Here is a 15,309-nt window from a genome sequence, read left to right as displayed (position 1 = left end):
CATTTGAACTAGGAGGTCCACAAAAAACTAAAGTGCAAGAGTGACATAAGGATGATAAAAGTCTGATTCATCCAAGTGGGTTAGGTTTAAAGCAACCAATCTGTGACTACATTCTTTTGAAGAACCATCTTTTAAAATTCACAATATGTGTAAGTATACCTTTTCTATGTTCGAACTAGGGGTCAACATTGCACAAAACAACAGGTATGGTGAAATCCTGGTCACTTTACCTTTCTAGCTAATAATATGTTTTTATTTTTTGTTGTATATTGAATTATGAAGACTGTTCAACACTGATATTTACCTGGGTTGATTGATGCTTGATTGAGTTTGCCTGGTGTAATGGAACCAATGGAAACCAAAAACACAAACCCATCTGACACTCCAGGCAGGCTCAAACAAACACTCATATTTGAATGATTTCAAATACTATTTGACCCAGGTTTGCTGCATATTAGAGGTAACTCATATGGTACATATCGAGATGTGAAAGCATGTCTCACAGGTGCCATCTATTACAATACTATACAATGACGTTTTGAAGAAAAAAAAACTAACATTGTGACTCAAATTCATGCAAATGTTTTTTTGGGTCTATTTACACATCTAAAACCAGACAAGATATGTAAATGTATCTAAAGAACACACTGGAAAAAATGCTTAGAGGATAATGTTCTAATAATGGATTCCAACAACAACAATTATTGTGATATTCCCAAACTCTATCTCTCTCTAAAGGACAATGTTAGTTTAGTTTACAGATTTAACTAGGCAGTCATTGTTAAGTCGTGCATAAGTTCATTTTTAGTTTTCAAATAATAATACAGTAAAACACAGCATATTGTCTAGGAAATAGTCCTGGGTATTCAATAATAAATAAAGCATACCAGTATAAACAGTAAAATTAGGCAAAAAATCTTCTCCTTTTTCTCCTCACCTTACTAGAATCTTTGAATATCATCGTTTTGAGGAAATGTTACTTGTGTCAGTTATTGTTCATAATCCACCAGGAGGCTGTAAAAAGTAAGGCATCATTCAATATCAATCATCTTATATACAGGATGCAGCTAGATCTAGCACAAATACAGTATAGCTGTATTCCTTTTTACTGCACCCACCTGGGAGGAGCATGGTGGAGACCATCTCAGGGTCCTCCAGTACGTCGATGATGCAGCGCTGGAACGTCTTACTAATGGACGACTGCAAGTAGCTGAGGGAGGAAGAGGGCGGGACAGAGCAGTCAGTGTGCGGTCTACAAGGCTGTATTATATAAGACCTTGTATCACTGCAACATCCAATAGCATTGCAATATGCCCACAAATGTCCCTACAATGTCAAGCCTTTTGGCTATAAAACTGCATGTTATCAAAATTAAAGACTGAGAAAATTAATTTCTGAGAATTCTGAATGACTATACCAAATCATCAAATTCTGCGGATAGTTTAATTGCTTTAATGACTTCCATGACCATTACAATGTATCTCTTGAAAAGGAAAACACACATCTTGCCTTTTATAAGGGTTCAAAATGGGGGGCTACATCACCCCAAAAAAGCCTACCTCATCCAGGAGAGACGGTCCTGCCAGAACTCGTACATAATGAAGCAGGATCTCTCTTGAAGCGTCTGGACGGACACACTGTGGGATGATTTCTTATGAATACTTTGCTAGCTCAAGTAGAGTCTGCATCACATGTTTACACACTCAGCACTCACTCATAAACAACAGCACATTTTTCAATTGACCCCTGGTTGTCTTTAGTTGATTTAGCTTGGTTAGCGTGGTTTAGCTGGATCAGATATGAGACTAGTGACTCACTGCAAATTGTTGGTCTGGCTGGTTGTGGCATCCGTGTAGATCTTCAGAGCCTGCTGGAACTCCTCCACATCTCTCTCCTTCACGGACATCTGTCTCTGGACCAGCAGAATGTTCTGGTGGGGAGTTGAAGAATGCATGTTTCAGACCAGTGGTTATAATAATTTCTGGATTGCCTCCTTGCCACTCAATCAGCAATTAATCTAAGGTTTCTCAAACGTTTTGTCGCAATAAAATCTTTTCCAGTCAATATTTGGTGATTTAGGTAAAGACAACCTTAGTGCAACAAAGTTTGAGAGAAACTCACGTCTTCATATTTTCAGGAAATCTTTAGTCATTTTGATACCATGGACCATGAAGATCCGATCATTGCCCTTGACTGGTTAATTAAGAATTTGGGACTAGGGACTAATATTCGAAGCAGTAGCCTGTAAGGCTACTGGTGTGGTCAATTGGTTTGTCATTATAGTCTTAAAAACTTTACGATAATTTAAGTTAGGTATTTCCTTTTGCAGTAACTGAAATGCACTTACACAGTGATATCATTCAACCTTAATCCTTTCTCAATTAAAAAAAGATGGCAAATGATGATGACCACAGACTGTGCTTTTCAGGTTGAACTTACTGAATTATAGGTGCCTGCTAACGTGTCCTCTTTGAGAGGTTCAAGATGTGGACTCTGCAAATGGAAGCGTAAATATTTCAGTTAGTCATGAGCAGAACAAGCTTCAGCAGGGAAACAGGACAAACCAAACCTAGCACAAGTATTGCCTAGTTACAGTACAGTACGTCACAAAGCATTGCTCTCCATATCAAAAGGATGGCTATCTTCCTGATATTAAGACCGATTTAATGTAGCCTCGAGAAAAGTTGTGTGCAGTGTGTTCCAGCTTCTGCTCAAGTAAGATAAGTGTTGACATTTCAGTTAATGGTTCTTGTATTTCCACTCTGTGTCTCATATCACTGGAAGAGTGGCTTAGTTGTCATTTAAAATGAGTATCCCCTGAGGACCAATGAATCAGTCAATAATATGGAATACTGTACCTGTACATTGGCACCCGTCTACATGCTAATACAACCCCTACTGTGCTGAGTAGGTGGCTACACCATATAACGTGAAAAAATACTTTTGTGCAATATGACAACCCTAGTTGACTATCTGTGCAGTATAGTACAGTGGATTGTGTACATAGCCTTTATTTATGTAAACCAGCTCCTTACCTTCTTGTGATTTTATTCTTTTTCTAAATGTGTTTTTTTTCCCTTTCCTAACACCAGGGGAGCCACCCCTCCTAAATTTCGTTGTTTGGTACCTGTACTGTAGCAATGACAATAAAGTCCATTCATTCATTCATTCATTCATTCATTCATTCATTCATTCATAACAACCAGTGAACATCATACTGTACCTCATGTTCCAGCTAACAACCAGTGAACCTTGTACTCTACCTCATATTCCAACTTGTCTAAAAGTTGCTGCAGACGGTTGATCTGAGAACTCCAGTGGTTGTCTGGCTCCACACTGACCCCTGACCAAAGAAACAGAATGAGAGTTCATATACAGTACAGTATATCATCTAGAACACACACACTGCCACAAAACAAAAATGTGACACTGACACTGGGAATAAAGGCCAAACAATGGTCAGAGTTTAGACCTGTAGTGAGCATGCCAGAGTAGGGATCTGTGGGAGATAGACACATGTTCTTCTGGATCCGGCGGCCTGGGCGTTTGGTCGTCCTCTGGATGGAGAGATCCTCTGGCTTCTTCATAATCTTACTGCAGAAGACACAGGAATATAACCCTATTATCAACATTGCTGTTGTTGTTGTTGTCGTCATCATCATCATCATTATCATCATCATCATCATTATCATCATCATCATCATTATCATCCTCAGTATCATCGTCATCAATAACAATAGCATTGCTAAAGGCTATCATCACTATCTTCACCCTCATCTTCCTCCTCCTCATCATCATCATCATCATCATCCTCATGAGCTTCCATTGCCTGATTGACTGGGATTGGGATAAAGGGGTCAACATATCGCACAGAGAGAAGAGCCCAGTCATGTCATCATGGCATGGCTGCAGTACCTGCCAGTGCTGCTCTGCTCGTCCACTGCCTCCATAGCACAGTCTAGTGATGACTGCAGGGAGTGCAGCTGAGTGGAGGTCTCCCGCAGCAGGAAACGTGTCACAAACTGACCCAACACAGATGAGCTTTGGTACTCCTGTAGGGGTGGGGGGATATGTGTTATTTATGAAGCATTAAACAGAGACAACATTTAGCTGAAATGAACATCATCAGTGTTTTCACTGAATGTTAAGACTCAATTAGACACATAATAGTATGTAAGGTACTATGTACTAAGGTAATGGTGTGGGATTATTGTTGGTATTGTTTATGATACTGTAGGCTAATGCCTGTATCTCTCACTGCACTTATCCTTTTCTCTTTCAGTGTCTGTAAAATACTTTTAGAGCTATCATATGGAGTTTAATTAATTAAAGTTTTAAGTAATTATTATAATTTTATTGAACTTGTGAAATTGGTTTATTGATGTTTTTTTTTCTCTAATCCATCACAGCATATTATATATTGCATTATGAGTAATTAATACTATTCTCTTTTTGATTTTCTTTCCCTTTCTCTTCTTGACAGAATATCTAAAACTCCAGAGAATAATTGATTTATTATTTTTTAGGGGAGATAGGGAGGAATGGTGGAAGAGACAGATACTGTACTGAACATTATATAGCGAGAGACAAGATAAACAACTGTGTTGCTCTGGTGCAGTTCTACCATAGAGGACGTCTGACGTCATACAGTTCAAGTGCTGGAGGGTTCATGTCAGCAGTGGTTATTGTCAGGTCACCCCTCCACACACAGACACAGACAACAATCTCTATCTGGAGATAGACACACACCACACACACACACACACACACACACACACACACACACACACACACACACACACACACACACACACACACACACACAATCATCACAACAATACACAAATAGTGGAGGTAAAAAAAAAGAAAAGAGGGAATGGAAAGAGAGGCAGCATATCATATCATGGAACAATCATTCTTGTTCCCTCTGCATCCTTCTCCAGTTCTCTAAACCCTTTCACAGTCCACTTACAAGTTTGTTATCATGTCAAAGTGAAATATGTAGATAATTTGCCTAAGCCTGTCACGAAAGGATAGGTGAGATCGATGACGTATAAGCAGTGGTATTGATTGTTTTAGCGGTGGTTCTTTGATGTTGAGCTGAACGTGGTGCTCAAAGCAATCTCCCTTAGAGCCACCCGGAGCTTCAGTCAGCCTCTGTATATTATGTGCTGCATTAATCCTTGATATAGACCTCACCAAATTAACACTGCTCTGCTGTGTGTGTCAAACATTCCCAGTGCTCTTGTTTCATAACAGTGTATGATTCTTTGAAGTGTTGTGTGGATTTGGAAGGGAAAGTTCTGATTATGAACAGAGTTCTGTAGCTTTTATGTCCTGTCACTCATTGATTCAACCCTGATACTGTAAATTAAACCTATTCAGATTAACTGTTAGTTCCACGACAGAGGTCAAACAGCCTTAAAAGACCTGGCTCAATATCATTGAGAGGGAGCTTGTTAACATGGGAGGTGAGACTTTAAAAGATAGTGCTGTCAAGAGGGTTCAAAGCAGGTTAATAGATGTGACAGAACATAATCAGCAGAAGAGAGACCACTGAATCTCCCTCTGGGGTATACTCCAAAGGTGAGTTGTTTTTTTGTTTTTTTTCAATGGTCTTGTCTGTACACAAAGAAATAGTCAAACCAAATGAAAAATGGAAATGTTGAGTTACAACATACTATATGTTACTATATATACTATACATTATCTATATATTATCTGGAGGACTCACCCCTTTAAATACTTATTTGACAGTATCAACCCAACAGATGATATTGTGTGCTCTAACAAGAAGAGCAGGAGGACCTAGCTGAGCACATCCATTCTGTCATAGCACCGTCATAGCTGAGAGATCGCTAAAGGCTTCAAAGGGGATTTGGAACTGACAGACGCGCCACAAACAGAAGCCTACTCAAAATCCTGGTGGGAAAAAGTGGCATTCGGGAAGATTTGGGGATATAAAATAAACCTCTTTGGTTTTGTCCATGGCCTTCAAGATGGCGACGTTCAGTTTCTCCAGAGCAGACAGGACATTCAGATATTCACCCAGGTGTGGAGAGAAGTATTCTGGAGGATACAAAGTTCTGTCACATATACGTTTAATATCTACATATATCTACAAATTTGTGTTTCTGATTGTAGGTGTTTTTCATATCAGGCTGTAATACCTTGAGAGAGGAACTATTAGAGCAAAATTGCAGCAGTAGCCACACCTGTCAAAGTGGCCAATTACACTGAATTGCTGAATCATTCGAGTCTGCGAGGCATGCACAAGCCAGGATGAATTTGGTACATTGCTATGGCCTATGGATATTTCAAATCCAAGTTCAAGACAGAGTAAAGGCCTTGAGAGACAGGTTGACGACACAGTATCTGAGAGTAGGGAGAGAATTACCTGAGAGTTTGTCTGTGTCTAGGTTGCTGAGAGAAAGTGGTGAAGAAGAAGAGGACAAAAAAATGGTTAATGGAATCTGCGAGGATTAGGGGTCTGAAATGTTCTTATCAAAGCTCTCTAAAGGTCAGCCATTTCTGTGAGGGAGGCTGCCATGTTAGAAGCAGTTGCGAATCAGAACCATATATATATATACAGTATTACCAATACACCAATTTAGTAATTATGTAGGTACTGTATAGTATACTGTAGATTTCACCCTGTGTGCATGCACAGTACACCTTCTGGTAATTGCCCTAGTTAGATTAGGGCTTGCTCTAGACTCTAGGTCCTTGATTAAATATTGACAGATCCTCCTTTGAAGTGCAGACACATCCCTGTGTGGCAGGAGGAGCTACAGATGGCGACTGAGGGAGAGATGTCTCAAAAGTAAAGGCACTTACTCTCTCTGCTGCCTGTCGATGGAGTAGTACAGCTCCTGCATCTGCTCCGCAGTGAGGATCCCGTCTGCAAAGTACGACTGGAACTCCTCCAGGGAGAGCTTGCCGTCGTCTAAGAGGGGAAAAGGGGAACACATGAGAACTACCTGGCCAACTACAATAGTTTTTCATACTGTCACGCAGTCTTTTGAGTGAGTATGGCATGGTAAAGGGTCAGCCTTGTTCAGAATCAGAATCAGAAGACTTTATTGCCATGACATGTAAACATGTTAGGAATTTGGTTTGGGACAGTGGAGCACGGTTTACAGCAGGACAGGTGCAAGACAGGACAAGACAGTGCAAACCAACATCATAGTGCAAGAGTCATAATTAATATAAATATAAAGTGCAGAGATCAAGTGTCACCTTTCACATACAGCTAATTGCAGTTAGCACCCTGTAGGACATCTGGTCAGTTCCCATTTAAAGAGCCAAGCAATACTGCAGAGTTCAATGTGACCAGAACATATCTGAGCCAGCATACGGCTCAGAACAGCGTGACAATGTGAAAATCATAAAAGTGGATCGTAAAAGGAGCGTTCACAAGGCTTGCACATGTGTGCAACGCTCAGATTAATAGAACCAAATGACTCTTGATTGTCGTATTCCAATTATTTGATGTAAATACAGTAGCTTTAATAATGGAAGTGTCTCTAATTTCAAGTAGGAAACCATGATAGGAAAAATAGTTGTTATGCTGTTTTAAGCCTCACACATGCATTGTTCCTTGGTCTCTGTGTACGTTTCAGACGCTAATTCGCTCAAAGAGGCATTATTGAAGTGTCTTCCAACAGCTTGGCAACGCTGAATACAAGTAGGAAACCATGCACCATGATGGGAAAGTCAGTAGAATAATAGAGTCATTTTGTAGTGTTGATTTAAGATATCTGAGTGCATGACATTCAAAGCAATCACATTTACGTAGATTCAAATAACTATAGTCCAGTCTTTCACCTCTGAAAAGTGTTCATGAAAACACTATGTCATGTCTTTATATATATATATATATTATCATTGAACATGTTTATACATCACTGTAGACAATATTGGGATATATTTAGGAGTCAATGCGCATTCTAAGAAAATGAATATGCAGCCATGCATGTGTTAAAAGCATTTCTAAATTTCTACAAGGGGAAGTTAAGATCAGTATGCCTATGATAGAACATGCTTGTGGCTCAGTGCTGAACCTATGGGGCCCCAGGGGGACTGGGAGTGTGTGATGGTTAGAGCAGTCACAGCTCACTGGCAGCCTGACTGTGGATTAATGAGATCTATCCCAGTCTCTGCTGAAGACAAGCCCTGAGTACCTCCGAGATTGAGCTCTGAGAGAGATAGTCAATAATGACTGATCTGTTAGTAGTGAAGGTTGAGATTGAGAAACATAACTTTTTTCATAACTGTAATTTTTTGATTCGAGACAGCTTTGAGTCATTGCATATCCGTAACATCATCCATGTGTCCCTTATTCAACGAAAAGAGAAGATGATGTTTTCGTCTGCATTTGAGGCACAGAGATTCTATTGCTACTCTGACTGCCGTAAAAGGTTTAACCAAAGTCATATTGTGAGATAAATAAACAACAGCAAGTACAAACTGTTCTGCTTTCAGCTTATTCCCATATGCAAGTTTCACTCCCATATGCATTGCATTGTGCTAGTTCCACATCCAATCACATACATGAATGTTGAGGCACATCATGGTCCAAATTGCAAGCAATATTCCCAATCCAGATACTATAGGGTTATAGTGATGGTATGATTAGGCTGGAAACTATTGAAAGCATCTCATAGCAAGTTGAACATGGTACATTGCATGTCTTCTGTCTACTACTGTACTTCCCATTGAATCCCCTTGAAAATAATGTTTTGAAAGGTAAACCCACCATACATGTCAAGGTGTCATCTAACCAAGGTGTTTTTTCTTGACTGTCTTTATCATATCCTAATTCAACTGCCCAGAGAAAGTGGCCCTTGTGTGTTAAACACTTTTAAAGACACACATTCAAATAGACCAAGCGGAGGAGATGCAATATTGTTAAGCTCTTTAAGATAGTACATTATTTATTACAATAGCTTAGAGAGATGGACTCTGCTATGGCAAATGGCCAGTTCTCTTTATGTGTTAAATCTGCAGTGCTCAAAGAGTATCAAGGCAGCCCACTCAGTACTTCTTGGAGGGAGTCGTTTTCCTCCAGGGTGCACGACTCAAGCAAGTTAGATGAAAATCATGGAGGACTATGCTGCAAATTGAAGATAACTACAGCAAAATCACACATATAGGCCTAGACTTGAGTTTTCTTTATAGTGTGTAAAAAAAAAAGAAAACGTTGATGTTTTTAGAAAGCTAAAATAAATTAAGATTGAGAAGCTTGGAGCTAAAACATGTATTCTACAAAAAAAAAATAGGTGGTATGATCATCAATGTATCCCACCCGCAACCTCTTTTACAAGTCACAATTCAATCCCACCTTCTGACTTTGTATTTTTTTCACAGAACTGAAATGGTCACTGACAGAAGGGACAAATCTTTTAGGAACAAGTTAATCTTTTCTCCTGGAGGTCAGTTTATATCCTGTATCTCCTACACAACAGCTCATGTTCAACACTGGCAAAATAAGGTTGCATGTCTTTGATGAGGCATAGACCACTGGGGGTTTGCATCCATGTGAGAGCTGAAGGTGGCCTTGGGCGACCTCTGCTCATGTGGGCATGCATTGTTGCATCATTAACACGCTCATATAAAACTGCGTTCAAGAGGAAGCTATCTAGAGCTCTTACATGCATTAATCACGGTCCTTATTACATTTCACATTCCATTTCACTCGGATGCAATGCATGAATAAAACATTGACAGGAAACACAAATGCCTATTTGTCACTGTAATTTCCAAAAGCTAAATGCTCAAACATGTTTCCCTAGGAGTTTAGCAAGGACGCTGAATAAAGTCTGTTTGTAACTCAGATAAACTAATTAATTAGAAACTGACCTGAATTAGACCGTTTTTAGGAGGGACTAGATGTGGTTATGGTTGGCTTGTGCTGTGTTTCACCCAGTGGGTTTGTCATGTGTATTTGTAGGGTTTTGCCTGTTAGAGCTGACAGGAGGATAAGCCACATATCAAATGAGGAGATGAACATTCTATACACTAACAAGTCAGAGAAAATATCCCTCAAACTGGGATGTTGTGGTTGTTCAGTTCTCCAACCAAAATATGAAAGGAAGATCATCCGACAGTGAGAAAAGATGATACACTCAATCCATCTCTATACTGTATGCTAGCCCTGTCCTTCTTAATGTTACAGACATGATTCTGTTGGCATAGCCCTTGGCCAATGCTGCAAGGTTTCATTCATGAGTCTAGGAGAGCTCAGAGCCAAACTGATTAGATAAGGCCCAGTTGCTTTGTGTCTGATTAACAAGGCCTGTGTGCATTCCCTTAGGCATTGGATTGCAATCAAGCCAGTCTCTCAAAGTGAAGCCATCACAGTCTCTAATTTTCCTGCTTTAAAACCAGCGTCACTTGCTTTCACACACAATTACTTCCTTGATTATGGCAAGGAAATCCCCAATCAATTAATTATGAATTTGAATCGTTATTAAATTAGATTAAGAAGATGTACTGCGCAGTTTAAACATTGTTTATTTTAACTTTTTCAATGGTCAACCATGTTTAAATGTTTTTCAATCATATGTTCTATTTTTGCTAGAAATAAGATGACAAGAGACAGATTAACACTTTAACGGCTTGTTGCATACTGGGTCACACACAGTTCATGCAAGACAGCCATTTGAAACGTCATGATCTCATAATAATATTATAGTCTATTGCCAGTTTATTACTGTTTAGTAGCATTTTTCTACTCACCATTTTTGTCTGCACGGCGAAATATCTAGAAAGAAAAAATAAAACAAATTCACTTGAACAATTCATGCAATTACATAAAGCTTTGAATATTCATATAGTGAGCCAAGCACGAAACATGTCACTAAAATTAAAATAAATTGGTTGTGTACCGTATCAAGGTGGGAGATTGGACAAGCATGCCAGGCAGTAATGCTCTATTTGTGAAGCAGGGAACATGCATAATAAACCACCGTATCTAATAAATGTTTTGGCATTCTGCTGCTTATTTGTGCACAAGAGAACATTTAAAAAGGGCTGAAATATCTGCAAGCATTTTAATATCTGAGAGAGATGTTATCTCAGGAAATGAAGTGGTGACATTTAAGTTTGACACTTATGCAGCTCAGGGGGAAGTTGGTCATTGGTTATACAGTTTTTTTTTTATGTTTTATCTTTCTTTCTAAAATGTCTAAGTTGGCCCAAAACTACGATCACAATGTTCCATGACTTCATGGGGGTTAGTGGTGGTCTAGTGGATAGTGAGTTGGACTTGTGATCGGAAGGTTGTGAGTTCAAATCACGCCTGAAACCACACCACTACTAGTGTGCCATTGAGTAAGGCCCTTAGCCCTCAGTTACTCCAGGGGGAATGTCCCTGTAATTCGTAATTGTACATCGCTTTGGATTAAAAGCGTCTGCTAAATGGCAAAAAAAAAAAAATGCATTTATAGACTTCATTCCCTTTAAAATTCTCATTTGACTGTGACCTAACTGTAGTATTCATCGTCATCATGATCTAACATTAAAACATTCAGGTACAATTAGGATCTTTCACACAATAAAGTGTTAAGTGCTATGTAAGTAACAGTTGCTATGACCACCATCATATAAATCTTCTCACGGTCCTACAGTCCAAAGGTTGGCTAAGACCCTGTGTTGCCAGAACGGAGCTTTGAAATGAGATCCATAACAGCCACCTATCAACACACTGTGGTGTATACAGACATGCACTGCTGCCAGTCCATTATTAAAACAGCATCACACCTTGTGAGTGAGATATACAGTACCCAATAGTACATCACTACCTCAGAAAAGATCTCACAAACCCAGGATTGCTCCACAAGTACTGAAGCCCTTTGTGTGGGCCACAACGTATAATGGCCCTAGCTGTTTAACAGTGTTCATTATTTCTAAACGATAGAAATTATAGAAATGCCAATGTAAGCATCCCGCATAACTGTTTCAGAAACCTACTGGAAGCTTGCACATTGGAGGAATAAATCCAGGATGTTAGATACCGGCTGTGAACAGGCTTGAATGTTGAACCCCTGAGGAGGGGATTCACCTGTACCTGTCACCATAATACAACTGATGATGATATAATCGTGGTAATGATAGTATGAGACACTCAAATTTGGCCTGATAATAATGAAGATGAGGATGAGAATGAAGAGGATGCTGAGTCGCCTTGCTCAAGTCATTTAGACTATTTTTTAAATAGTGAAAATACCACCGCTCAGCCGTTATCAGTCTTTGCTGAGGTGCTGGAACTGAAGAGTATCAATAGAGTAAAAAATAACAGCATCCGCACACTCAAACACTGTGCAAAAAACATAGTTTATTGCAAGCTTTCAGTCATAGACCTTCTTCAGGCATTTTCTTTCTTTTTTAAAATATGTTTTTAGAGCATTTCTGCTTTTATTGGGATAGAGTAGAGACAAGAAGGATGGGTGAGAGAGGGGAGGGATGACATGCAAGATATGTCGATGGCCGTAATCAAACCAGGGACATTGCAATGACATGGTTTGCACATTAGTGTGCTATGCCACTATGCGCCCAAGTCATTAGACTCCATCTTGAGGGGTCTATGGCATAACAGGGTGATTTATACCAACTCAGAGAGAATTCCGCAGGAAGGACGACTATCAGCCTGTCGCGCTGAGCCCTTTCCTGGCTAACAGAACTCCAGCAGGTACACTGAATGAACTAAAGGTATCTCTTATTATAGGTTTAGTATTTCATCACATAACATGTGAGCCCTTCTACCCAGCAGCTTAAAAGTAAAACCCCATCCCTTAAAAGAAAAAAAACATGGTGAAAAGCCTTGAAGTTGGTACATATTTACATTAACACTCATCTCTGAAAATCCATTGAACCAACCAATAAACAATCAGTATACAACCCCCTTTATTACATAAAGAGAGAACAGGTTGGGGGGGGGTTTGAGTGGGAAAAAACTGGTTACACAATGTGGCTGACAGAGTTTCACAAAGCTCTAATGAGTCCGTTGAGAAGGAGGTTGCATAAATAAAGGCTGTTTCACTGCAATACATGAAAATGAATGGAAAGACTGCACCACTGTTCCCTCATTGAATCAGAAAGAATGGAGAGACAGAAAACAATCATTGCAACCAAGCATTAGGAGCTCTAGAGTGACGGTGTTGATTAAGCAATGACAACATGTGCCATTCAACTCAACTGACTGGCTGACTTTTCTTTGTATGCAAACTACCTATTGTGCATGATGCATTCTGTAAAGATTAACTCCCACTTACCATAGGAATAGGTTGAAATGTTTACTATTTTTTTTTATTATGCAGCATGCTGTGATGGACTCAGTGGATGGGGGTTAATTGCATTTCATGTTTTAATGTGCACTCACTGCACTTGTGCTCCCTTTACTGGCCAATTACCTTACTATTCAATTTGTAAATTCAATTTCTATCTGGTTGGTAGGACATCTTAAACTGATCTGTAAGAGGATTGTTGGTTACTTACAGTATTAACTTGCTTACTATGTTTATCATTATTTAACAAAGAAATAGCAAAAGAACATACATCCAAATAAATGTATGCACCAATTATCATGGTAACCTATGTAAAACCCTCAATCACCTATTTTATTAAAGTGATATTTCAAACTGCATCCATTGTCAGCCTACCCTCAACACTGTACAGTCTCCTGAGTGCTCTAAAGTGTGTGGGGTAGATTAATTGGTTGCATGTGGAACAGGGATTTGGATGTTAATGGTGTACAGTGTTATGCAAATTATTAATGGCAAATATGTCTAACTAAATCTGCAAAAATACCTCTTGCTACTGTATTGTTTGCTGTAGTGTTTGAACATCAGTAGTCAGCATTATTAGACTGCTATTGAGTAACGTATCCAATTCCAAATGTGGAGGGAATTAGGTAGGGTGCCCCTAACCAACCTTGGAGCAGGTTAGGAAAAGATAATGGAGCAACATCCTCACACGATATGCATACAATGTTTATTTATTCATGCAATGCATAGGCTAATAAAACAAACAGGAACAATATTACAAAAATGTCAACATACAAACACTCATGTGGAAAAACCTGAGCCTGACATTAATGATATCCCTATGTCTCATCCTTTCTCCAACCAATGTCATGACCCTTATAATAAACATGAGAATTAGACCCGACATTAATATTATTCGTTGTTTAACAGAATTTAACAATAACATTAATCAAAGTAATGTGTTGACAGAATGCTGTGTGAAAGCGTTGTACAGTTAACAACTGATTATTTCACGCTCTAAATGGGCACACTCACCTCTCGTCAGTATCACCGGCAATTAAACCGTTAACACGTATAAATAGTCTCTCTCTCTCTCTCTCTCTCTCTCTCTCTCTCTCTCTCTCTCTCTCTCTCTCTCTCTCTCTCTCTCTCTCTCTCTCTCTCTCTCTCTCTCTCCTTCTCTCACTACATAGTAGTGCTCAAAGATATATATATTTAGGCTATAGGACGTTTTGGTTCGACCAATGAATCACAATTAGAATAGACTACTCTTTGAAGATCGATCTCAGCATCTTTAAACGTTTGGCATAATTTCACACTGCATGCATACTAGCCTGCCATTGACAAAATCACCCAGAGGAATATAAGTGGCATGCACCATGTAAAAACGTCTCCATTCATTTGGAATGTTGGCATACTACTTACATCTTGGAAAATAGAGATTCCTTGATTTTGGTTCTTCTGCTGGAGCTCCTGTTGTTGCCTTATGTGGTCATGCTTAGCAGACTGAAGACACATGGTAATAATTTCTGTACAGGCCATCATTTTGAAACGAAATCTATTTGGATGGAATTTATACCTATTTAAAATGACTGTCCTAGATCCTGTAATATATTGACTGACTGTGGTCTTCGTTTCCAATTGCTCTCATCTGATGCTGCTCCTCTGTATACTGCGCTTCCCGTACGAGACTGCCAGTGTATTGTGAATTAGACCATTTTGATTCGACAACAGAAGAAACTCCGCCTTGCCACCGTCACGAGCGAGCAGCTATTCATAAAAATCTGTGAAATGCACCATCTGCTGGCGAGCACAGTGCTGAATATTTTGTGGCACATTTCTCTGACGTTGATCACACCCTGTAGTATAGCAAATTAATGGTGCCATTGAATAGGCTAAACTAAAGGGTACAACTGAATGATAATGATGATGAGGATGATGATGATGACGATGATGATGTAATTATCTTTTCATCAGAAAATATGTGTACGGTTAAATACAGTCTGGTTCCTCCAAATACCTAGAGGGGAGAGGAGAGAGCAAC

General features: G+C 39.3%; 1 protein-coding gene across 1 annotated transcript; it reads right to left on the bottom strand.

The window, feature by feature from the left end:
* Nucleotides 1-985: 985 nt before the first annotated feature.
* LOC308161317 (N-terminal EF-hand calcium-binding protein 1-like) lies at nt 986-14,810 on the bottom strand (the record flags this gene model as incomplete). The annotated part of the gene is made up of 13 exons (XM_080535316.1): nt 986-1,014; nt 1,119-1,210; nt 1,560-1,637; nt 1,818-1,930; nt 2,440-2,493; nt 3,264-3,343; nt 3,473-3,594; nt 3,916-4,052; nt 5,972-6,069; nt 6,398-6,423; nt 6,838-6,946; nt 10,741-10,765; nt 14,691-14,810. 13 exons carry the CDS (start codon nt 14,808-14,810, stop codon nt 986-988), a joined length of 1,083 nt encoding a protein of 360 aa, XP_080391442.1.
* Nucleotides 14,811-15,309: the final 499 nt, after the last annotated feature.

Source organism: Nansenia antarctica, assembly GCF_963989245.1.
Source record: "Nansenia antarctica genome assembly, chromosome: 6".
NCBI lineage: Eukaryota > Metazoa > Chordata > Actinopteri > Argentiniformes > Microstomatidae > Nansenia > Nansenia antarctica.
The sequence above is the reverse complement of the archived record's forward strand: the minus strand, read 5'-3'. Positions and strand labels throughout refer to the sequence as shown.